Source organism: Solanum verrucosum, unplaced genomic scaffold (assembly GCF_900185275.1).
Source record: "Solanum verrucosum unplaced genomic scaffold, falcon-dt-bn FXZP01000128.1, whole genome shotgun sequence".
Taxonomy (NCBI): Eukaryota; Viridiplantae; Streptophyta; class Magnoliopsida; order Solanales; family Solanaceae; genus Solanum; species Solanum verrucosum.
The window spans coordinates 794,053-819,090 of record NW_026020327.1 but is presented as its reverse complement, the minus strand read 5'-3'; the positions used below and the strand labels follow the sequence as shown (position 1 = coordinate 819,090).

General features: G+C 29.9%; 3 protein-coding genes across 4 annotated transcripts; all 3 read left to right on the top strand.

Moving 5' to 3' along the window:
- Positions 1 to 1,092: 1,092 nt before the first annotated feature.
- LOC125835644 (WAT1-related protein At1g68170-like) lies at positions 1,093 to 7,522 on the top strand. Its single transcript, XM_049514755.1, has 8 exons — positions 1,093 to 1,332; positions 3,240 to 3,302; positions 4,183 to 4,299; positions 5,055 to 5,307; positions 5,440 to 5,598; positions 6,267 to 6,418; positions 6,758 to 6,900; positions 7,248 to 7,522. The coding sequence occupies exons 1-8, from the start codon at positions 1,133 to 1,135 to the stop codon at positions 7,283 to 7,285; spliced, it is 1,125 nt and encodes a 374-aa protein (XP_049370712.1). The 5' UTR covers positions 1,093 to 1,132; the 3' UTR covers positions 7,286 to 7,522.
- A 1,347-nt stretch (positions 7,523 to 8,869) lies between these two features.
- On the top strand, positions 8,870 to 12,529 carry LOC125835652 (fibrillin-5, chloroplastic). 2 transcript variants are annotated; one of them, XM_049514764.1, is made up of 7 exons: positions 8,870 to 9,182; positions 10,166 to 10,281; positions 10,646 to 10,768; positions 10,933 to 11,031; positions 11,136 to 11,180; positions 12,126 to 12,199; positions 12,368 to 12,529. In XM_049514764.1, exons 1-7 carry the CDS (start codon positions 8,936 to 8,938, stop codon positions 12,438 to 12,440), a joined length of 777 nt encoding a protein of 258 aa, XP_049370721.1. In that variant the 5' UTR covers positions 8,870 to 8,935; the 3' UTR covers positions 12,441 to 12,529. The 2 variants fall into 2 exon arrangements, with proteins under 2 accessions (XP_049370721.1, XP_049370722.1); XM_049514765.1 differs by lacking the exon at positions 12,126 to 12,199 and having other exon boundaries at positions 8,873 to 9,182; positions 12,368 to 12,460.
- A 3,281-nt stretch (positions 12,530 to 15,810) lies between these two features.
- LOC125835667 (actin-7-like) lies at positions 15,811 to 18,746 on the top strand. The gene is made up of 6 exons (XM_049514780.1): positions 15,811 to 16,014; positions 16,871 to 16,941; positions 17,082 to 17,475; positions 17,559 to 18,172; positions 18,279 to 18,345; positions 18,426 to 18,746. The coding sequence occupies exons 2-5, from the start codon at positions 16,882 to 16,884 to the stop codon at positions 18,342 to 18,344; spliced, it is 1,134 nt and encodes a 377-aa protein (XP_049370737.1). The 5' UTR covers positions 15,811 to 16,014; positions 16,871 to 16,881; the 3' UTR covers position 18,345; positions 18,426 to 18,746.
- Positions 18,747 to 25,038: the final 6,292 nt, after the last annotated feature.

The following is a 25,038-nucleotide window of genomic DNA, read 5'->3' as shown; positions in this document are numbered from 1 at the left end:
ATTAATTATGTAGGACTACAAAAATGCAAATAAACACCGTATAAATTAATACATGAATAACTTTTATACAACGTTTAAATTCTTACCAACCAAACGTGGTATAAGTTATGCTGACTTTTATACCTAATACAAAACTTCTACCAAACACAGTAAAGCTAATGCAACTTTTTATACATGAATAAGATGTCTCTTATACAGTAACCAAACGACCCCTAAATATCTCTTTTGATATAATGTCAGAAGTGATTTACTGAGTCTCATACTTCGAATAAAATGCGTGAAAGAAAGAAGTGATTCTTTAATGGCTTAAAAACTCCATATATTAAAACAAAGATAATTATAAAAGGAAAAAAATAATTATTAATTACATAAAATATCATTTATTTTAAAATAAAATTTAAAAAAATTATTTATTTTGAAACGAAGGGACTACGTAACTAACTAATTAATTTCTATACTTACTCCTAATTAACCTCGGGAAAGGGTAACATTTGCCGCCAGCAACGGCCGCCATATGAGTCAATCAACTATAGAAAACATGTGTATTGAAGTATGGGAAATTAACCCAAAAAAATGATTTTTTTCACCTAACATATTTAAGATTCTGTATACTTTTAATTTAAAATTTTAAATTTTTTAAATTTTCTGTTTTTTTACTATTTAAAATTTTGTGTCAAATCAAACTAGGACAAACAAATTAAAACTCACCAGTAATAAAGGGTTATTAGAGATGGACAATACAAGGGAATGGAGTGACCCACCAAACATACATGTTTTGTGTATTCAAATAATTAAGCTTAGTGTAAAGATCCCTTTCGAAAAGACTAGTTATTCCACCATAAAGCTTTTACTTATTAAATAATATAAAATAACAAAAAAAATTAATTAAATTAAAGTAGAATAAGACATGACTTGTCTACAAGGTGGTGCATGCATGCAAGAAAATTTTAAAAAATAAAATAAATAAATATTGTGCTGCATGAACACGCAATTTCTCTAATAAAAAGGGTCAAACTATAGCTCATTTTTGTACCATTAATTAGTACTCTCAAAAACAAAAACAAAAAATACATTCCACACTCTCCTTTTTTCTTCTTGTTCTAGTTTTGTGTGAATTAATTAGTAATATATAATGGCTTTAATTGAGAATTATACAGGTTTTGAAAGAGTGAAACATGTAGGAGCAATGACTTTGGCAGCAGTATTATTAGGAGGAAATATTGTATTGTCAAAAGTGGCAGCAGATGATGGAATGACTATGAGAGTTATGGTTGCTTATAGATGGATTTTTGCTACTGCATTTCTTGCTCCAATTGCTATAGTTGTTGAATGGTAAGTAATTATTATTTTCTTTCTTTCTTTCATCTTCTTGCTTTCATGTCGAGAAAGTCGTTCAGATAGTAAGAATCATTTATCTTCTTGTTTTCATTCAATATAAGAAATTAGAGACTTCTCACGTGTCACAGAGAGAGTCGTTCAGAGGGTAAGCAGTCTGAGTTTGTAGGCCTTGTCATACGAATTCCACACATTCAGGGTCCTTATCAGGTTGATTTATATAGTGGTCCAGGAGTAGGACCTTCAGCTCTAAGGGTGTGTGGATTCGAGTGATCATCAAATGAGGAAAATGGTGGGAGCTCTTACGAGGAGTAAAAGAGATGGCAATAGGGTGTTTGAAATGTTTACTTATTTTCTCCATTTCGGTTGGTTAAACTTTTAGAAATAGAAGTTTTTAAAAATGAGAAAAATGATTTTCCGTGAAAATAGCGAAAAGAAGTTCAACAAATGGCATTTTACACTGATTGCTTCTTTCTTATCCTTCAACACACATCTTCTTCACGACTTCACCTTCACCGTCCTGTAGCCCCCCATCTGCACCACCCCAGACCCCCCCGATCTCTTTCAATACTATTTGTTAAGATTATATACAAATAATTTTTATTTATTTTTAAATAAACTTGCCCATTTGTGGATATATATATATATATATCCTATGAAATGTTTTATTTTACAACAATTTAAGTCATAATTAATAAAATGGGCATAAAGATAGCTTTAAGTACGATACTAATCATGCAAGAAAAATGTCAAGTAAAGTATGATATTCCCGTTGTTCCACTCCATGTGACACTTAATATTTGAAAAGTTAATGAGACTTTTGAGTGACCACAAATTTTTAAGAAATTTTGTATTTTATACTATAGCATTTTGACTTAATAGTATTTATTTTATGATATTTCTAAATATATAAATTTAATTTTAAAAATTTGAAGATTCTAACAAAACTATTCAACATTTGTACTAACAAATAGAAGATACCTAGTAAAATAGTTAAGGTATCGCTACAATAAGAAGAAGAAAATTGAATAATTTGACCATTGATCGTACTGGACCTTACCACATAAAATGAAACTGAGGGAATAATTGTTAAAGATAAACCAAAAGAAAAAAAAAGATTCTAAAACAATCTTTTCCAAGTAGAGAAAATTTTAAAAGTAGTGGTACTTAACAGTATAAAATAAAAACTTATGGGTGTATATGTTCATATACATGACTTGTTGAGAAAAGAATATTTTCCCCTGTCTTTTTGAGTTGTCTCTTTTGACCCCGCCAAGTCTATTATTTGCACTTTTAATTATTGCTCCACCATATTATGTGTCCTTTTTATTCTCTTTTTTTATTTTTTTCAATTTCAAAATACTTATCTTTGTTCCTTTCTTTATTAGTGAAGATAAATGTATCTTTGATGAGATGAGAGTTCTTGGAAGTCAATGAGATACTTTCTTCTTTTATTTATGTCTGATTATATTCGATTCAAGTATTGTTGAGTCAATCTCCGAATACGATACTTCAACAAGATTTTTTTTAATCCATAAGGGATTGCACCAAGGATCCATAGTTAACGGTGATGGGATTCCGAGCTATTCAATTACATACTTTCTTAGACTCGATTAGTTCAGAATTCACGCATTGCGCGACCGTTTTCTAAGGACGATGCTTTCATAAAAAACTCAAACCTCGAATTAAGGATAAAAAGAAATCGAACCATCCTCACAACCCATGTTGGTGTCAACGAGATACTCATACTCCATTTACTCAATCTTATAGTATGATTTAGCTTTTAGTTTATTAAGCAGTAAGATTTTAAAAAATATTTTTGATTAGTATGTATATTTGTGAGTTACATTTCAAAATATCTTATTTGACAAAATAATTTTGGTTACTATTTTTTTTTTTGTTAGGAATAAGCGGCCAAAACTAACTTGGACGGTTATTGTGCAAGCATTTCTCTCAGGACTACTAGGGTAAGTGATATTCAACTATTGACTTTCAAATTATTTTCGTTGTTCTGAATTATATGACACTTTTTTTTTTATCAATTCGAAGTGTTTTCATATTTTTAAAAATTTATGTTCAGTCAAACTGTAACACATAAATTGAGAATGAGGGAGTAATAAAAGATAAACTACAAAGGAGATTAATATAATTCATTCAAACTATGGCGGTCCAAATTGAGAATGAGGGAGTAACTCCTTAATTAAGGCTCAAGCAATATATATAGAGTACTTATCTACAAATTGCATCAATTTAAAACTATAAAATGGGGCTTAAATTAGTTCATAAAAAGAATAAATGATCAACTTAAAAAGGTGTTCAATCTATTTAGATAGGATAAGATAAAATTAAAGATATCGTGGAAAAAACGTTTTATGATGTCCATTCAGTTTACTTACACTTTTCCCAAGAATATATCTGCTTATGATATTTTATTTTATTTTAAAAAAAACTCATTATATAACACGAATATTTAAAAAGATACAATTATTATATTTTAATACAATTGTTACTATCGTTTAAGTATCATGTTATATCCAATTGATATAATTCGTTGCAACTTTTTTCAAGATTCTCTAAATTAGTATCCTTTTGGATAGGCATAATTATTGCCCAATATGGTTATACTTTTTGTACGTTAAAAAGTATTTTTTAAAAAAATCATTTTCTAGTGTTTAATTAGAGAATGTGACATATGATTACAGTAATCGAGTCAATATGACAAAAGTTATATAAACATAATATATTAACAATTAGTTTTATTTACTACACAAAGTTTTTTATTTTTGGTTAATTAGAAGAAGAAATTAGAGATAATAAATTGATGTGATGAAATTGTTGTTATTTCAGGGGTTCATTATTTTCGATTTTATTTTATACAAGTGTGATAATGACATCTGCAACATTTGCAACTGCAATTTACAATCTTATCCCTGCAATGACTTTTGTTATAGCAGTCCTCCTAAGGTATACATATATTTATTTACTTTATTCTTATGTTATTCTTTTTTTGTGTGTAAATTCTCAATATTCAAAGGAGGAGGACAACAGTACCTTAATAATTCGTAAATTTCGATCGGCTAATTATTCTCGGATAGCACCTTAATTACACATTCATCAATTGTGATCATGAGGGTATAAAACTTTTTTTCTACATTCTGACGATAGCGACCACTAACAAGTTGATCAAATAACTCAAGCATAAGTTAAAGCAAAGGCAGAGCTAGGAGGGAAAGGGTTCAATTGCATCCGTTTACCCAAAAAATATATTATGCTAACAGAGTAAAAAGAAAAATCTAGATTGTAAATAAATTTTTAAATCTCTTAAGCATAAGAGGAAATTCTAGTTAGTGATAGAGGAGGTTTGAAAGTTACTTTAGGTCGGTAAGTTTAAATTAATTTGATTTCAATGTTAAAGGTTGCTGTGAATCTATTTATATAATTTACTGATTTTGTTATTAATGACATGATTATTATTTTTTCCCTTCCTTTAGGTTTAAACTAACTCAATTTCAATGTTGAATGTTGCTGTGAATCTATTTATATAAATTTCTGATTCTATCACTAATGACGTGAAATTTTTTATTTTTTTTCCTTCCTTCAAGTTTAAATTAAATTGATTTCGATGCTAAATGCTGTTGTAAATCTATTTATATAAATTTCTGATTCTGTCACTGACAACGTAAATTGCTTCTTTTTTCCTTCCATAAAATGTTCATTAGGTTTGAGAATTTATCATTTGATAAAGTAAGTGGGAAAGCAAAGGTAATGGGAACAATGATATGTGTTGGTGGAGCAATGTTATTGACAATATACAAAGGAATAGAGGTTCATATGTGGCCTATCAAAATTGATTTGCTACATCATGATAATGAATCAACAACACATAAGAAGTTAGTTGGTGGCACTTTTGCTTTAGGAATTGTACTGGCTGTCACCTCTTGCATTTGTTATTCACTATGGATAGTATTATTGGTAAGTATATTATATACTTCATTTTACCAAACACCAATAAAATGAGTGGAATGAATTTCTTTAGCATGATTTGTTTGCAATTATATGTATGTTTGACTAATTATTGTTGTTTTGTTTGATCAATTTTAATAGGCTAAGGTAAGTAAAAACTATCCATGTCACTACTCAAGCACAGCATTGATGAGCCTAATGGGATCCATTCAGTCAGTCCTATTTGCACTATGCTTTGACAGACAAGTATCTCAATGGAGGCTTGGTTGGGACAGAAGATTGTTTGTTGTTCTCTATCTTGTAAGTCATCAATGTTAATTAACTTATCAACAACATCATATTCGGTGTAGTTCTACCAGAGAGGCCTGAGAAATAGAATGTACACAAATTTTATCGTACCATTTATGTGGTAGAGAGGTTATTTCCGGTAGACCCTCGGTTGGCATAACCAAAAACAAGCTAGAAAGCAAATAACGGCAATAAGTAGCAAGATAACCACATTCAGTGTAATTTCACGAGTGGGGTCTGTAGACCGAATTTATGTGACCTTATCCCTATCTTTGTGGGGTAGACACTACTAAAATATCACTATTTTCCCACTGAAAATGTATAGTGGCTTTTACCACAGATATTTTGATTCGATGAGTGAGAAAAGAACAAATAGTTGTGTTTTTTTTCACATGGAAAATATTAGGACGCTTCTCAGTATTTCAGTGAGAATTTGTTTCTCACCATGTGTTTTCTCAGTGAATTGGTTTGGTGGAAAATGAGTGGGGAAATCATTTTTATAACACAAATTTTCGTTGATTCGCAATGGAAAGAACCTCTATTTCTAGTAGTGAGAGAGGTCGTATACGATAGACCCTCGACACGACTTATGAACATCAATATATATAATAAAATGTTGTTATTAGACAGTTTGTTAGAACTATGGTTGTTGATTATATATAGTTCCTTTTTTTATGCAGGGAACTTTAGGATCTGGAATTGTGGTGATTTTAATGACATGGTGCTCTCAGAAAAGAGGCCCTCTATTTGTCTCTGTCTTCAACCCTCTAATCCTTCTTTTTGTGGCACTAGCTAGCTCATTGTTTCTTAATGAGACCCTATATCTAGGAAGGTAATTATTCAATTCTTTAAAAAAAAAAAACTCCTATTTATTTAAAAGTTTGATATTTCAAGTTGTAGTTATCATGATATATTATGAAAGTTGCTTGAATGTATAGTACAACATACTTATAGGTGGTATAAACGGCATCTAGTCGTAATACTTTGTAGTTGTCATGTATACTCAGTGTATAACAAATGTATACACAATATTTGTATACAAAATATACATTGATTATACACTATATACTAGTTTTTTTTTTTTTTATCGCGGACGTTGTTTGAATTGTTGTATAGTGTAAAAAGCCTTTGAAAAATCTTCTTACTTGCTTAACTTGTTGGTTATGGACAGTATATTAGGTGGATTGCTTATAATAATGGGGCTGTATGTGGTGCTATGGGGAAAGGGAAAAGACATGAAGGCTTCAAAGGCTATTATATTATCCAAAGGAGCCTTGCAGAAAAATGATTTAGAAGCTCCTAATCAAGATCAAGGTAACATTAATTAACTTATTTTTTATTAATTTAATTGTCTAATCTTTACAAGTTTTGGTTGAATACATAAATTCTTTCATGACAATAATTGTAAAACATAGCTAACAACCAAGTAATTTATGAACAATCCCTTAGTTATCTGATATAAAAATCATAGTTCATTCTTTACTCTTTTTCAACTTCTTGTTAATCTATCGGAAACAACCTCTTCACCTCCAAGATAGTAGTATGATCTGTGACTCTGTGTACACTTAACCATTTCCAGACTCCATTTGTGCGATTACACTGAATATGCTATTGTTGTTGTTGTTTCAACTTCTTGTTAATGAGACTTTTATCATATGCAGTCACTTCTTCAACAATAAAGCAAGGCTTGACCCAATAGGAGTTGGAATGTGTTTGTGGGCTATTTCTTGCACAAAGTTAGGACTACCAACAGGCCCAACACCATGGAAATGAAGAAAAAAAAGTTCCAACTTTGTCATTTGATATAAAATATGGAACTATCAATATATATTACATATATAGCCACCTTAAATGATAATTGTAACATGTAATGTAAGGCAATATGTGTACCCCATTAGTGGGCATTCCAAAAAAATAGTATACATAATGATCATCATTGATAAGCCTTCCAAAGTTTAATTTTGTAAATTAGGAATTTAATTTACTTGATTTTAGTAGAAATTGTTGAGCGAGCCCAAATATTGAGCGCTAAATGTGTTTAATATGCATTATCAAATGCTTGGAACGTATGCCTCACAGAACTAAGCCCCACAAAGTGTTTTGTCAAAATCATATCTTGAGGCGAGTCCCAAAAAGTATTTTAAAAATATAGCCATGTATAATGATTGTAATTTAGGAGGCAGTACAACTATTGGTCATAAATGCATTCATATGGAAGATAATTTTATTTAGTTTTATTACCTTAAAGGGAAATTGGAAATTAGACCACATATAAGTGATAAACTTTCATAGAGATAAGCATTTGTGTGAAAATGACTTGATTTTAACCTTTTTGTTTATCTCTATTAGTTCATCACCAAGTGTATGGAAGAATCTGATACAAACAAATTGGTCCTCCAAATTATATTACTATCCTAGAAGTTACTAATTTGGAACTTTTTTATTTTGAAAATCCCTTGGGTGGGTGGGGAATAATAACAAATTATCACAGAAGATTTAAAGAGACTTGTCAAGTTTAAAAATTAAAAATATGTATTGGTCACAGTTAAACAAGGATGTAGCTGGCACAGTGTTTAATACTTGGGAAATCCAAAACTCAGATAAGAGAAAAAAACAGATCCAATTGTTTAAATTTAACGTGAATTATTAGTTTTATTTCTAAATTATTGCCAATCTTAAAAACACATATTATTTGACTAACTAAAGTTAAATACACTCCGATCTTGCAACATGAGTGAAATACCCTCTAAATTTTTACCAAGTTTAGATATGTTTTCAACACTTCTCTTGCCGTTTTATTAAGAGTCCCTTGTTTGTACAAGAATTTTAAACCACTTGCTATGCCACGTAGCAGATCGGGGTGTATTTAAGTTTAGTTTATCAAGTACAGAGGTGTTTTAAAGGATATCAATAGTTCGAAGACGAAACTAATAATTTACGTCTAGTTTAGAAGTGTTTACAATAATTCTCTCTATATTAAATGTTATTTATTTCAGTTTTTTTTAAATAAAAAAGTTACTACCTTTTTATATTTTGAAATAATTTAATTTTAAAAATTTATTTTTAAAGTATTATGTCAAAATAAATAATATCATATAAATTGAAACAGAAAAGTAAGATCAACCCTTAGATACATGTATTTGTGAAAAATTATTATAAAATAAAATAATTAAAATATGCACACTAGACACCACTATTATATTTTTTTATTATTTTTTTCAAAAAAATAAAATAGAATAAAATCAAAATTGGTATGTCAAACATAGCCACAAGGACAAGATAGACATCTCTCATGTTTCTTCATAAAAAGGCCTAAAATTAATAAGAAAAGCAAACTCAACATAGAGAGATGGCAACAAAGGCTTTAATTCAGCCTCAAATCAGAGTTTCACATCTATCTCCTCCATTGCCAAATACCATTGAAATGATGATAAGAAATAATATTATTAATTCTCCAAGAAATTTTAACAAGATTTCAAGATTTGTGCAACAAAGAACCATTTTTGCTGCTCCTGAACAACAACAACAAAGTAATGTTGAGGTTTCACATTCAACTTCTTCCCAAGTCAAGATTCAACTTTATGATGCCCTACAAGGTAATATAATATTGCTTTCATTTTTCATTCACTTATCTTTCTATCTTTAGTCGGGGGCGGAGTTAGTAAGAGTTCAGGGATTTATCCAAATTTTTCGGTAAAATATTATAATGTTTATATATGGTAGATGTTGACTCTTGTTAATTTTTTCGTATATTTATTTTTTTATGTTTTGATTTTTTTTTAGTTAAAATTTTGATTCTGTTGTGGCTTCCTTTTAAGCCCCTCCCTCTGCACCTCTGCTTCTCTATCTCTATGTTTAGGGCTTGAGCTAGTTGTCTTGTGTAGTATTTTAAGGATTGTTTAGTACGCGAGATAAAAATAATAATTTTGACATGAAATATTGGTAAATGTTGGAAATATTTTATTTCATTATTTGTATTAAATGGTGGGATTATATGTACAAAGTTTTCTTTATTTACTAATGGGCTAGGAGCCCTATTTTAATTTAAAAAAATAAAGTAAAATGATGAGATTGCACTGCTATATAGAAAGTAGAATAAAATAATTTAATGAAATATTCTTACTTATTTTATCTTGCGTTCTGAACAACTCCTTACATTATTAACTTTAGGCATAATATGTACATGGATATCTGTTGACTTTATTACTAATTTTTATTTAGATATTCAAATTATGATCTATTTCAATTGAGCATTTGAATACATGATAAAATATTTTTATTCAACATTTTTGAGTCAATTTTGAAAAAGATTTTGTGCATATTTTCAAGCATTCATTAAGTAACTAAGTTAAACACTTAAAATATATTAATTTCTTTTATTATACACATTAGCCTCAATAAGTTGTAAAAAATTCATACTTATTCCAATTGATATGTATAATTAAAAAATGAGACATATTTTATATAGTTAATTTATTTACTAAATAACACTTGAGAACAGACACAAAAGTTTTTCAAAATATAAACATACTGTTAATACATATATATTCTTATTTTGTTTGTTGAAAATATTGTTTAGGAATTAACAGAGGAATTTTTGGAGTATCATCAGACAAGAAATTTGAAATAGAAGAGCTAGTGAAGCAATTGGAATCTGAAAATCCAACTTTTGAACCAACCTTGTCTCTTGATAAGGTGATGTGGTATTGTGCCATACCATTATACTTCCTCTGTTATAATTTATGTGGCATCTTTTTAAATTTTTCGAGAGCTAGAAATTTGCGCATGAAATCTTTAAAAAAAAAATTGAAATAAAATTTATATATTTGTAAATTATATACAAAATATTACTAATCACAATAATTGACAGTTCAAAATATTTAAAAATACATAAAAAAATTACGATAAAAAATAGACTTGTTTAAATCTCAAAAGTTGAAATGTGCCACGTAAATTGAGACGAAAGAAGTATTATTTTAATTTAATTTTATTTATTTTACAGTTGAATTAAATGTTGTATATTTCTGATTTAGAATAAATGATTTTGGTATATGAGTAGGTGGCTGGAAATTGGAAGCTTATATACAGTACAATAAGTATTTTAGGATCAAAAAGAACAAAATTAGGATTGAGAGATTTTATCACACTTGGGGATTTATATCAGAATATTGATATTTCTCAGGTATTCTATTTTAATTTAAGATCACAAGATTTAATTATTTTATTTTTTAAAACTTTGCATATAGTTAAATTAAAGCATATAAAATGAAACAAAAGGAGTATTACGTATTTTTTATTTTTTCATATTTCGACTAATCTCAAATATTTTATTGATGATAAATGGAGGGAAAAGCTGTGAATGTGATTAAGTTTAATGCCAGAGGATTAAGTTTATTAAGTGGAGAGTTAAGGATTGAAGCTTCCTTCAAAATTGCATCAAAATCAGTTAAGATTTCTCTCCTTTTATATTATTTTTTAAGAATATATAATTTTGTTTATTTCATATTCCTGATTTTTTTTTAAATTTGATTTTTATTTTTCAATTGTAGAGAGTTGACATTTTCTACAATAATTCTGGAATTACACCAGACCAGGTATGGGTTAATTATGTTTCCTGCATTGCAAAAAGTTATTATTCGAGCTCATTCGATCAAGAAATAAGTTATTTCAGAATTATTATTTTATTCGCAGTATAGGATAAAAATAATATTATAATCTCAATCATACATGAAATGAACTCATTCTAAAATTAAACGGGAGATTAGTTATCCTTTATACCAAACGTGCCTTAAGTGTAAAAATAAAACTATCTATGTCCAAAATTTATTTCTTCTCTTAAATGAAATTGATAAAGCAAATCGTTTAACAAAGAACATGCACATGTGATTATGTCAGGGTAAAAGTAGATCTAAAGAATATATTAGGATTTTTTTCAGTACTTTTTCATGTAATCTTTAGTTTTTTAGAATTAATTAGTTTCATAAATTCTACTGCTAGACCACACATGTTTTTTGGGAAAAAAGATAAATATACCCCAAATTATCGTAAATAGTATGTACATATCCTCCGTCATACTTTTGGGACATTGATGTCCCTGCACTCCAAAAACTAGAACATATATATCCTTTATACTAACGGACATACACATGTCATAATCTTATCCACCGACCCGACATTTATTAAGTATTGGATTGACGGTTAAAATTGAGTCACGTGTCCCTATTTAGACTTCCGTTAGAGTGAAGTGCATATATGCTCTAGTTTTTGGACGGCAGGGACACCAATGTCCCAAAAGTATGACGGAGGTATCTGCATAACATTTACGATAGTTCGGGGTATATTTATCCTTTTTCCCATGTATTTTGAAGAAATTCTTCTGTTGTTTTTCATTTATACTCTTTAACTATAATTTCGTACTTAAAAAAACGATTGAATCCCTCAGATTTTTTAATTAAAAAACAAGTTAATTTTCTATTAAGTCCATCAATTTAGTAGTGTTATATATATTGATTTAGTTTGTGTGTTTTTGTTTGGTACAGTTAGTGAATGTGTTTCAGAAAAACTACAATCTTCTTCTTGGCATCTTCAATCCAGAAGGTTGGCTTGAGATTACGTATCCTTTTATGAATCGAATAAACGAAAACAATCACTAATATTTGTATTAAAGTAGACAGTCTATATCATATACCATTTGGGGTGCAATTCTTTCTTATCAGATACTGTTAACGCAGAATATTTTTTACACCATACTGTTAAAATATCCTTAATCTTGAAAATGCAGATATGTTGATGAGAATTTGAGGATAGGCAGAGATGACAAGGGCAACATCTTTGTCTTGGAGAGGGTTAATTAATTAATTCCCAATTTATTTATGTGTAAATTTCAATACATATATCAAGTTTTGTTCTTCATAGCCCATCAATTTTTCATCAATCACATATCATATTTGATAATTTTGTAACGTCATAGAAGGAGCTGTTTTTTCCTACCTAAGTCTTATATGGTCTTTTTTTACGTTCCAGATGATTGACGGAAGAAACACCAAATATGTCCTGAACTTCTCGCTCCTATATATCGGCCGGTTGATGGAAATAGACTGACTATCGGAGATATTCGTGTTACTTCGTCTACACTAGTTTGTACACGAATGCGTGAGTTATACCAAATACTCAGTAAATTATAGACCACTTCAAATCTTTATTTTCGAGAGGAATAATCAACTCCGCAAATAAGCCTTTCATCAATTTTCACCCTTTTGTCCAACAAGTTTCACAATGAATAGTCGTTATCTATCATAAAGTTACGTAATATAACACATGATAGTACCAAAACTTACTTTGAGCAAACGCCTCACAAAATCTAGGCTTTGGGTCTTAAATAGTTCCTTTTGATTCTTTGGTGGAAATCTAGGATTTAAGGAATAATAAGTGTTAAATTATCTAATCCTTCATCAATTGCAACTCGAATTCATGGTGAAAAATATTACCTTTGGGTTAAGATTGAACCTAGGTTGTTTCCTCCTTCAAAATGCTCTCAAAAAAGTGCAAAAAGATCATATTTTTTCAATCTAAATTTCATTGGACTTCTATCGTAAGAAACCTCATCCTATAATTTATTGCTTTGCTATATTTTCGTACTTTTCGATCACTTTCCTTTTCATAGCTATCTAGCCTCTATTCAACCTATAATTGTTTAAAAGTCACAGGAGGACACATTTTTCTTCTTCTTATATGATATTATCCGTAAATTCGATTTGGATCAAGACTCGAATGAAGAGAACTCTTAGTTTCAAACTTTGACTCACTTAGCAAAGTTCTATTTGTAAATTGACTATATATCCACATATTTATACATGTCTCAACAACTCAACCATACTTAAAAAGGGTTCAACACACAACCACTAACATACTCAAGCACAAAATGCCAACATTGAAAAAATTATAATTGTATTACATGTGTCTCAGCTGCTTCATCTATCCTCAAACAAGTAAGATATTTGATTTTTACGTCCTGCTCAAATTTTCAGATACCAAGTAGCCTTTTCAACTGGATAGTTACTTCACATAACTTTCATCCAAAGAACATCTTTAATTCAAACCTTATGAGCACGTTTATCTATTATGACTATATGAACCTAATCGTAAAACAATATATCATCAAACTTATATTTCTTATTTGTCAAATCACATGACTAGGATCGTGAAGTATTGTGTATACTTTATTAATAAATCAATAAAATATAATTACACATAAAATAGAATGAAAGGAATATTTTTCAAATCTTAATAGAGTAAAAAAGTTAAACTCAAAAAAAAAGAAAAAAAAAGTCAATGTGGAAAGGGAGTTGAACAATCAACGGCTGAGATTAAATCTAACACGTCAAAAGAAGGTGCTTGAAAGGTTGTCAAATGACAGATCATATACAACTCCTAATAATAATGGTTGAAATTATTCCTACACCTATCAAACCATTTAAATAATTGGACAAAGCAAATAAAAATTAAAAAATGTTTCTATTTTTAGACCTTACAAAATTCACAAAATATTTTATAGTTGTCATTCAATAATGAGTTTCCTTGCTTTCTCACTTTTATTGAATTAGAATTATCAAGTTTCCTTTTATTGATATGTTATTTTATTATTAAAGAATGTGATGTAGTGAGTTTTTTTAGTTAGAGATTTCGAGTTCGAGTATTGAATATGAAAAAAATGTTGATGAAGAGTGTTTTCATATGAATGGAGCTCTACGCGCACGAACTTAAATTAATTAGACTCAAATACAGATACTAGACATTGGATGAAAAAAAATCAAACTATATTTGATTTTAGGGTTTCTTTTTGATAGTTAAATATTTCGAGTTAATTTCTTATATAATCATCTAAATATTGAAAAGATTTCATCAAAATTATTTTTGATTTTTTTCTCCTCTAAATAATCATTCAAGTACAATGTTTTGGTTTTGCACATTTTTTTTAAACATACTCAATACAAAATACAAAATTCAAATAAAATTAGGACTAAATATTATATTAATAAAATATCATAATAAATGTCATTTCAGCAATTAAAATGAATATATTTTATATTTGACAAATATTTTTGAGCGATTTGAAATTAATGTTAAAAATTATAGTAAAATCTCAGCATGAACCTTTAAATGCTGAAAAATAATATTCCTTGAAAATTTTCTTGCATATGCTTAAAATTTAACCTTTTTTACAAAAAAATAATTTAAGATGCATAAGCATTCATAACCTTCACAAATACACATTTTTTATGATTGTATACAATATAAATTCGGCATTAAAAAGCTTATACGAACATCTTTTCGTACAAAAGAAGAAGAAGAAGCATGTAAAATTTTGGGAAGAAAAAATCATTTGTATTTCAAGAGTCTGAGTTGTGTTAAGACTGTTACAGATTTGATTCATTCAAATTATTTTAAACTTGGTAGAAGTTTTTAAAAGGGATTGAAACAAATGCAATTTGAGAGTCGTTTGGTAAAATGTATAAGAAAATAGTATTTCATGAAGTGTATTAATAATGCTGAAATCAATTGTTTTAGGATAATTTCCTATCCACTATTTGATTTGATGTATTAAAGTCAATTCCATCTTTAACCATGCATATCCATATGTTAATAGGCCATGTATTTTCAATACAATAATTTGTTATATATTACATATCATATTATATTAAATATTATGTATAACTAATATATGTAGGCTAAATATAATATCATAAAATACATATATGATATTTTGTTTAATACATCCTATAAAATGACCCCTTAATGAAATTAGACCTGAATTATTAAGATTTAAACATGAAAAAACAAACACATTTAATAAATGAAAACTGAATGATGAATTTTTCAAAATTCAAACTTATAAGACCTTGGTATTTAATGATGATTTTTTTCAAAATATGACATTATTTTGTATTCTCTATCAAGAAAAAAAGAAAAAAAAGAAAAAGAAAAAGAAAATTCTCCTATTCTTATAATTCCTTAAATTAACTAGCCCAACAATTACTACTATAATTTATGTACCATATAATATAATATATGATTGAAAAAGCTTGTCCTTTTTGAAAACTTTAGCATCTTAAAGTTGAAGGCAAATTTGTCATTTTGGTGTTGTTGCACTTTTAAATTTCAAATTCAAAAATTCCTACAACCAAATATTTACTGCAGTAATTAATTATTTTCATTAAAAAAGAAAAAAATTATTTAAAAAAAAAAAACAAATTTAAATTCAAAACCCTCTTTTTCTTTTTGTATATAATAAGCTTCCCTAGAGTCTTGAGATTCCTCATTTTGTATTTCTTCATTTCCCCAAACAGAGTCTTCGAAGCCGCCGGCCATAATCTCCGGTTGCTTTGCAAAATCTCCGGCGACCACTTTCCGATCTCCTCTCAGTTCCCGGTAAGTCAAGATCTGGTCTTTCTTATCCTCTTTTTTTTTTTTTTTTTTTAAAGAATTTTTGATGGATTGAGTTATGTGAAATGTCAAGAAAATTGTGAGATGCATGTGGGGTTTATGTTTTGAGATCTATGAAAGTGGTAAAAGAGATAGAATTTGTTTATGTGAAATGGGTATTTTTTATTTTTTGGATTGACTAGTTAGATGTAGTGAATCTTGGGTATTTGAAGGTTGAGCTAATATAATTCTGGATCTGATGAAGTGGATCTATTTTGAGGTTGATCTGCTATGGATTTACCTTGATCTACTGTTTGATTATAGTTGAAATGGTTTTGAACGGTGTTCTGTAGTTCTCTTGTGGTGACTGATGAATAAATCTTGTTAAGTAAAAGAAGAAAAAAGCTTTCTTTTTGTTGGAACTGAAATTGATTATGTCCTTTTGGCTTTCTGATTACTTTATATATCAATGAGATGTAGCTTAGTTGAAAATGAGTGTGGAGTGATTGAGGGGTTTTGCTTTTATGATTTTTTGTCTCCGAATGGATTTGAGGAGAAGCTAAGTTATAGAGCGAGAATTATGCGATGTAGTGTCATTTGGATTTGCTGGATTGATAGGTGAAGCATAGAGTTTTAAGATATTTTCACTTTGGATTTCCCTCTTATCTATATTGGATGTTAATTGAGAAGTATGCAATGTATTGTCATTTTGATATGATTGATTGATAGGATAAACATCCGAGGTTTAAGATACATCTCTATTGGGATATTATCTTATTCTGTAATTCCTTCATCTACTTATCTTGCTAACTATGGTATCTGGATTTAGGATTGCTTATTAATCCGTTGTTTGTATTGGCAGTTGAATAGAAAATGGCTGACGGTGAGGATATTCAGCCCCTTGTTTGTGACAATGGAACTGGAATGGTGAAGGTCAGTTCTTATTTTTTTTTACTTTTATGGTTTTCAATGACGGAGTCATGATAGTTAAACACTTCATTTGAAATGTATTTTGTTATATTCTTGACATGTTTCTGATTTTTTTGGTGAATAATTTGATTGTATAAATGTAGGCTGGATTTGCTGGTGATGATGCTCCTAGAGCAGTGTTCCCTAGCATTGTTGGTCGTCCTCGTCACACAGGTGTTATGGTTGGAATGGGACAGAAGGATGCATATGTTGGTGATGAAGCTCAATCCAAGAGGGGTATCTTGACCTTGAAATACCCAATTGAACATGGTATTGTCAGCAACTGGGATGATATGGAGAAGATCTGGCATCATACTTTCTACAATGAGCTTCGTGTTGCCCCTGAGGAGCACCCTGTTCTGCTCACTGAAGCACCTCTCAACCCTAAGGCTAACAGAGAGAAAATGACCCAGATTATGTTTGAGACCTTCAACGTTCCGGCTATGTATGTTGCTATTCAGGCCGTGCTTTCCTTGTATGCTAGTGGTCGTACAACTGGTTAGTATTAGTCCTCTCATGATCCAAATCTTCCCTTGTTGGAAAGTTGTTTTTGATCTGACATTATGAGTGTCTTTTGACAGGTATTGTGTTGGACTCTGGTGATGGTGTGAGTCACACTGTCCCTATCTATGAGGGTTATGCTTTGCCACATGCCATTCTTCGTTTGGATCTTGCTGGCCGTGATTTAACTGATAACCTGATGAAGATCCTCACCGAGAGAGGTTACATGTTCACCACCACTGCTGAACGGGAAATTGTGCGTGACATGAAGGAAAAGCTTGCCTATGTGGCTCTTGACTATGAGCAGGAGATTGAAACTGCCAGGAGCAGCTCCTCCATTGAAAAGAACTATGAATTGCCTGATGGACAAGTTATTACCATTGGTGCTGAGAGGTTCCGTTGCCCTGAGGTCCTCTTCCAGCCATCCATGATTGGTATGGAAGCTGCAGGTATCCATGAGACTACCTACAACTCTATTATGAAGTGTGATGTTGATATCAGGAAGGACCTCTACGGTAACATTGTGCTCAGTGGTGGCTCAACCATGTTCCCTGGTATTGCTGATCGTATGAGCAAGGAAATCACTGCCTTGGCTCCCAGCAGCATGAAGATTAAGGTTGTTGCTCCACCGGAGAGAAAGTACAGTGTCTGGATTGGAGGATCCATCCTTGCATCACTAAGCACCTTCCAGCAGGCAAGCCTTTGTTTTTTTAATCTTCTCTTGCATATACTTTTCCCATTTTAAACTGCATTTTGTAATATGTTTGTTGCTAACTTAAACTTGTTCCGTTCTTAATCAGATGTGGATTTCAAAGGGCGAGTACGATGAGTCTGGTCCATCCATTGTCCACAGGAAGTGTTTCTAAGGTGCTGCTGCTATTTTTACTTATGTTCACGAGTTACTTTTTATGTTCTTCCTGCTAAAGCTATTATGTTATCATCCACAGTGAACTCGGGTCTGCTGAAAGGCAAGTCTTTGAGATGGGGCTATGAAAGAAGGGCAATTAAAAACATTGTACTACTGCTGATACTATTTCATGTTTCCAGTGCAAGCCTCTTTTTGTCTGGAGATATCCCTTCTTGAATTTGAACTTGAACTCGAACTCTTAGGTTGTTTGTAGTTGCGGAGAGTGATTGTGTTGTTGTTTATTATTTTGTTGGGGTTTTATGTTTCATTTTCTTTGTTTTGCTATCCTATGGTACCTTTTTTTTAAAAAAATCTTGGGAACAAATATGTCGATATTTATTGAATGAGAATTTTTGTAGTATTTTCAGACTTTGGAAATCAGCTTTGTAGTTTATGTGGATGATGTGGGGATTAAATTTTCTGTGGTAAAGTGTTATTTTCATATCTGTTCGTCGTTTATTGCAGTTGATGTTTGTCCTATTCTTCATTGCGTTTTTTTCTTAAAGCCAAAGGACTTTTTCATATTCAGTGTTTGAATTCGAAACCTCCGGTTATGTGATAAGTGAAAAGCTCATTCACTGTACTACATCCTTTATGGCGTTTTCGGCCAAACGTCAGAGGCTTTAAAGCTCTGCCCATAATACATGTGTGGTCTCATTTGAATTTGGGAGGGAATTAATTGAGTTTGGCTTTTGTTTGTGATGGGACAAACTGGCCATATGGATAATTCATTTCTTGTTTGGCCAATGTTTTTATAACAATTTCTCCACTTTCGAATTTTGGGACCAGTGTCATTATACTTCGAGAAGGAATTATAACCAAAATAATAATAAATAAAAATTACTTATTTTGAAATGAAGAGAATATATCATTTTGACATAAATACTCTTTTGAATATTTGCATATACTTGTTTGGACATGAGTATTACTCTTACCATTTAAATTTAGGTAGCTTCAAGTTACAAGGGTTAAACTATAAATTAAAATGTGCAAGTACATATAGATATTAAATTTAAGTATCTGAAATTTGAATAGGATACTAAAATACCGGTTTGAAGGCAAATTTCAAGTGAAATATCAGGTTTTATTCACAAATATTTAACTCTCTTCTAAATTTAAGTCGGTAATAACCAAATACAACTTCTTAACTTTCACAAACTTTTAAAAAAAGAAGATAAAATTCATGCTGTATTCGATAGTTGCATTAAAGTCTAACTAATTCAAATTCATGTCGTATAGGACCTCATTCAGAGACGAGGGGGGCAATGCTCTCTATCAAACATCTTTTCATACTTAGGATTTGAATTCGAAATCTCTGGATGCTCATCTCCTTCGATGGTCACAAACCTTTTTCTCAATTTTAACTTTGAATTCTCTTTTTTTCCAACTTTAACAAAAGAATGTTGTTCAAATGCCTCCACAATTAATTCGACACAAAATATTCTGGAAGATGCGTGAATCATATAATAATATATTTATGTCTTGGTAGGTGTTCATGTGGAAAGCTTGCAATTTTATTTATTTTTAATTAAAAAAAGGCCATTATTTAATCAAAGTAAACAAAAGGTTTGATTTAATACTACTAATTAAAGATAATACAGCTGTACATGATAGACCCTTTCTCCTTGCTCTTTAAAGACTTGGTCCAGTCATAATAAACCAACTCATATAAAATTAGACGCATGTCACGGGTTCAAATTTGATGTACGAGAAATCCAACACCTAAAATAACAATCAATAGAGATCTCCAACGAAGCAACGTTGATTTTCTAACACAGCTAACTGAAACGCCAACAAACTCTAGCAACGATTAACCCCCCCCCCCCAACTCACACACTTTAGTAATTACAATAAAAAAGTAGGGGTAAACTTGAGTGTATCAAGTTGGCAAAATTAGTGGGTAACCAATCTTTTCAGACATGGTCAGCACACATTTTGATTACTCTCTTTAATAGAAGATTAAAGCTAAATAAATCCATTTACTGACTTTTTCCATGTGCTTTATTTGTTGATTAAAGATGAACATTTGAACTTTTCAACATTACCATATAAATATAGTACAGTAAATAAGTGTTTGGGACCATTACTTTTCTATATATTAACACTAAATTAATGTATATTATATCAATTTTGTTGATTGTCTTATCAATGAACATAATTGAACCCAACAATCGCATGTTGGAACACTTCATCTTTTAAGCAAGCCCAACAATGTTGCCTTTATTCACCATAACAAAAATAACTTTTAGCGTTGATAATGTCACTAATAAACATGTATATTAGCAAAAAATGCTAAAGTCTTTACTGGTATTAGTTAGTTGTCATTAGATTCAATGTCGTTATAAGCTTTAGGGACATTTACAAAGAGTGATAATTTTCCCTAAAGATACATATTTACCGGCAATTAAGATATTTCCATTAATTAATTACTGCTAAAAATTATATTTTTTTATAATGATTATTTTATCTATTTATTGTTTCTTCTTTTAGTAACCAAGTTATTAGAGATCACAAAATGAAGCATTATTTAGTTATTAAGGCACCAAAATTGCGAATTCAATTGAATTTATTAAGTTAAATACGAAATTGATTTCTCATATGGTTACTCAACTAGCATTTTAATAAAATTAGCTTTTAGCGGCAATAAATATACATATTAACAAAGAGTGTTAAATTTTTTATCGACATAAGTTAATTGACATTGAATTCAATGTCACTATAGGCTTTAGAGACATATACAATTACCGCTAAAAGTACATATTTAGAGAAAATTAAGTTGTTATCGTTAATTAATTACAACTAAAAATGTACTATATTTATCCTTGAGCACTATGGTGGAAAACGTAGTAGACACTTCTATATGTATAATGGACATAAAAGTATATGACTTAGAAACTAATTTTACCATATGAGTATTTGTAAAGAAAGCAATTTAATTATCCTCATATATTACCTTTGTTTCGTAACTTTGAAGAGTAGAGAATCATTGTTTTTTTCTTCTTTTGATTGAAGCAAAATACAAACACATGAAACATTTCTCTTTCTTTGTTTTATATATACTTTTATTTTCCTTAATGATAAGTTCATTTTTTAAGTAACTGTTAGCAGGTATATTACTGCCACAGAGAGGCGGATTTAGGAGGAGGCGAGGGTATTCATGAGAATTTGCTCGACAAAAAACTTACGTAATCCTCCGTAGGAAGTTGGGGGAGCAGTACATATAGTATCACCATTTTAGAGTCTATTTTGGACATTAAGGGGCCAATTTACTGGACTTGGACGGTTTTCTCAATTTTCGGATATGTTAGCCCATGAATATTTTGGTGATATGGCTTCTGGACAATTTTTTTTTGAGAAACCATTACAGAATCTTGCGTAGGGAACCCTCCGTAGGAAGTTGGGGGAGCCATACATACAGTCTCACCATTTTTAGAGTCCATTTTGGACATTTAGGGACCAATTTACTGGACTTGGACGGTTTTCTCAATTTTTCGGATGTGTTAGCCCATGAATATTTTGGTGATATGGCTTCTGGACAATTTTTTTTTTTTGAGAAACCATTACAGAACTTTGCGTAGGGAACCCTCCGTAGGAAGTTGGGGGAGCCATACATACAGTCTCACCATTTTTAGAGTCTATTTTGGACATTTAGGGGCCAATGGACGGTTTACTCAATTTTTCGGATGTGTTAGCCCATGAATATTTTGGTGATATGGCTTCTGGACAATTTTTTTTTTTTGAGAAACCATTACAGAACCTTGTGTAGGGAATCCTCCGTAGGAAGTTGGGGGAGCCATACATATAGTCTCACCATTTTTAGAGTCCATTTTGGACATTTAGGGACCAATTTATAGGAATTAAGCAATTTTTTCAAATTTTTTTATGTGTTAGCCCATGAATATTTTGGTGATATGGCTTCCAGTAGATTTCTTTGTGAAACCTTTACGAAACCCTCCGCAGAGAGTTGGGGGAGCAATTCGTACAATCTTATCATTTTTAGAATCCATTTTAGACATTTAGGAATTACATTAAAGATAAAACAAATCCAGCTTGATCTTGTTGTGTAAATGCTTTTGTAATCAATCGTACAGATTCTAATCTTATTAATTATGCAAAATAATAAGACAAATCGTTTAGATTCAAAAACAGATAATAGGTTCGCTTCTTTATCCTTCTTCACTTAAATTATATATTAAATCTACACATCACATGTTGCGCTTTTACCATTAGACCAAAAGCCTGGAAGGCACACAAATTAATTGGAACTAATGAAGACTTAATTTTTTTAATTAACCCAAATTTTACTATACACAACCATCTTTTAAATTAGAAAATATTGGTGCAAAGCAAGTGTCGTCAAACATTCAACACTTAATTATTATTACATAAACCTTAGTCTTAACAATGTGGAATGCACCATAAATTTAATGTCATGGTTCAGTATAATATTGCAAAGATGGACAAATTCAGACAGTTTTTTTAACTCCTTATATTTATGTATAATGTACTAATTATTCTCAGACCGTCTTTATAGACACTTCCATTTTAAAATGGGTGCAAAAGCGGAGTTAAAATTTTAATTTGATGAGATTAGAATTTTAAAGTAATGAATTCAAGTGTTAATAATTAAATTCTATATTTAATAAAATTTCCAACACAACTGAAAAAAAAGCATTGGACTCGATTGAATCCATGCAGCCAAACTTCTACCTCCGCCGCTGTTGTTCATGTGTATGTGTCGTGAAGTATAGCACTTAAAAGGACGAAAGTCGTATAGTGAATGGATAACATGTGAATATTCTTGTATTATTCTTTGTTAGTTTCGAGAAAAAGAGGAGGCTAGGTTAATCGAAAAATGATTATCGATTTAAGAAGTAAAAAGGGGTGGATGAGTACTCCATAACTAAACATTTTTTTAATTTTCTTTTGTGTTGTATGTGCAAGACACTATCAATATCATGCTATACTAATTTATCCTATAGCCTTCGATCCAATATTGCTAGTGTACTAATTGCCCTAGTACCTATATAGATGCAAAAACATACTTATATACTATAATTGCATAAAACAAAAATTACCTTTTGACACAAGTTACTATATTACACCATATGTTATTGATAAGACATTTGTGCATGCCTATTCAGCTCCCATTTCATATACTTAAGCATGGTGATTATATAATTTGATTGAATTAATCAAAGCCACTCTATTTGGATTCAGTTTTGATTGTGTCTTTTTCCTTTACCGTAGAGTCGCAGGTAGAGGTGTACATGATCGGGTTGGTTTGGATTTTTCAAATATCAAACCAAATCATTTGTGTAAAATTTTTAAATTTATAAACCAAACTAAATTAATAAAATTCGGATTTTTTCGGGTTTTTCAACCTCGGGTTGGTTCGGGTTTTTCAAATACCAAACCAAACCATTGTGTTGAATTTTAAATTTATAATCAAACCAAACTAATAAACCTCAGATTTTTTCGGTAAAGTTTGCATACAAACATATAATTAACTTGTGCTCTAAATATTTCTTTAGTCCAACCAAAATACAATTATCTAAGGTATTTCTTTAAAAAAATAACACAAAATATGAGATGAGTACTGATGACACAAAAATATTCAATAAAAAATAATAATGAAATCATCATATAAAATAAATATTGCAAACTCATAATGAAAATGATCATAATTTAAAAGTACTAAATCATGCTAAAATAAGTTTAATAAGTATTAGTTACATTGCTAAATATTTAAGGAAAATTAAAATTAAATTGTGTATTTTAATTGTCTAAACCAATGTAAAAACTAAAGAACAAATATTCAATATTATTGTCATTCTTAGTGTTGAATTGATTTTCTTTTTGCATTAGTATTAATTTGATTTTGATTTAAGTTTTATTATAATTATCAACATCTATGAACTATAATCTTTATTGGACCATTCCGAATTCTAAGTTTTAAACTTGAAATAATATATTAAAAGATAAAAACTATGAAATAGTATAAGAAATATTTTAAAATTATATAAAAGTAAATATTTTTATGTATAAAATAAAATTTAAAATTACATATATAATGTCGGGTTGGTTTGGTCTCGGGTTGGTTTTTTTTAGTTAAAACCAAACCAACCCAAATATAGTCGGGCTTTTTTTTCCGGTTTGACTCGATTTGCGGTTTGATTCGATTTTCGGTTCGATTTTGTACAACCCTAGTCGCAGGTATAAAAGAGAGAAAAATTTAGAAATAATGAACATAATAGATATAATAAAGCTCTATAACTATAGTTTCGATAGTTGCGCTCCATATCTATGATTTCGTTTGCTATGGAGACTGCGGTTTGTATATTTCAACCTGTTTGTATACTTCGCTTGCGAATATACAAATATGGTAAGTATATATATATAAATTCTGTATTTATACATTTATGAATTTTCAAAACTCTGTTTGTATATCTCGCTTGGCAATATACAAACATGGAAATTTGTTATGAATTTTTTATAAATCATATACAAATAGCTAGGGTAAGCATATACAAAATTCTGAATTTATACAATCAGAAACCTAATTATACATATTATGGATTTATACAAATTAGGAGAATTATAAAAAAATCAGTCTAATAACAAGAATTAGGGAAATTATAGCTGTGAATTAC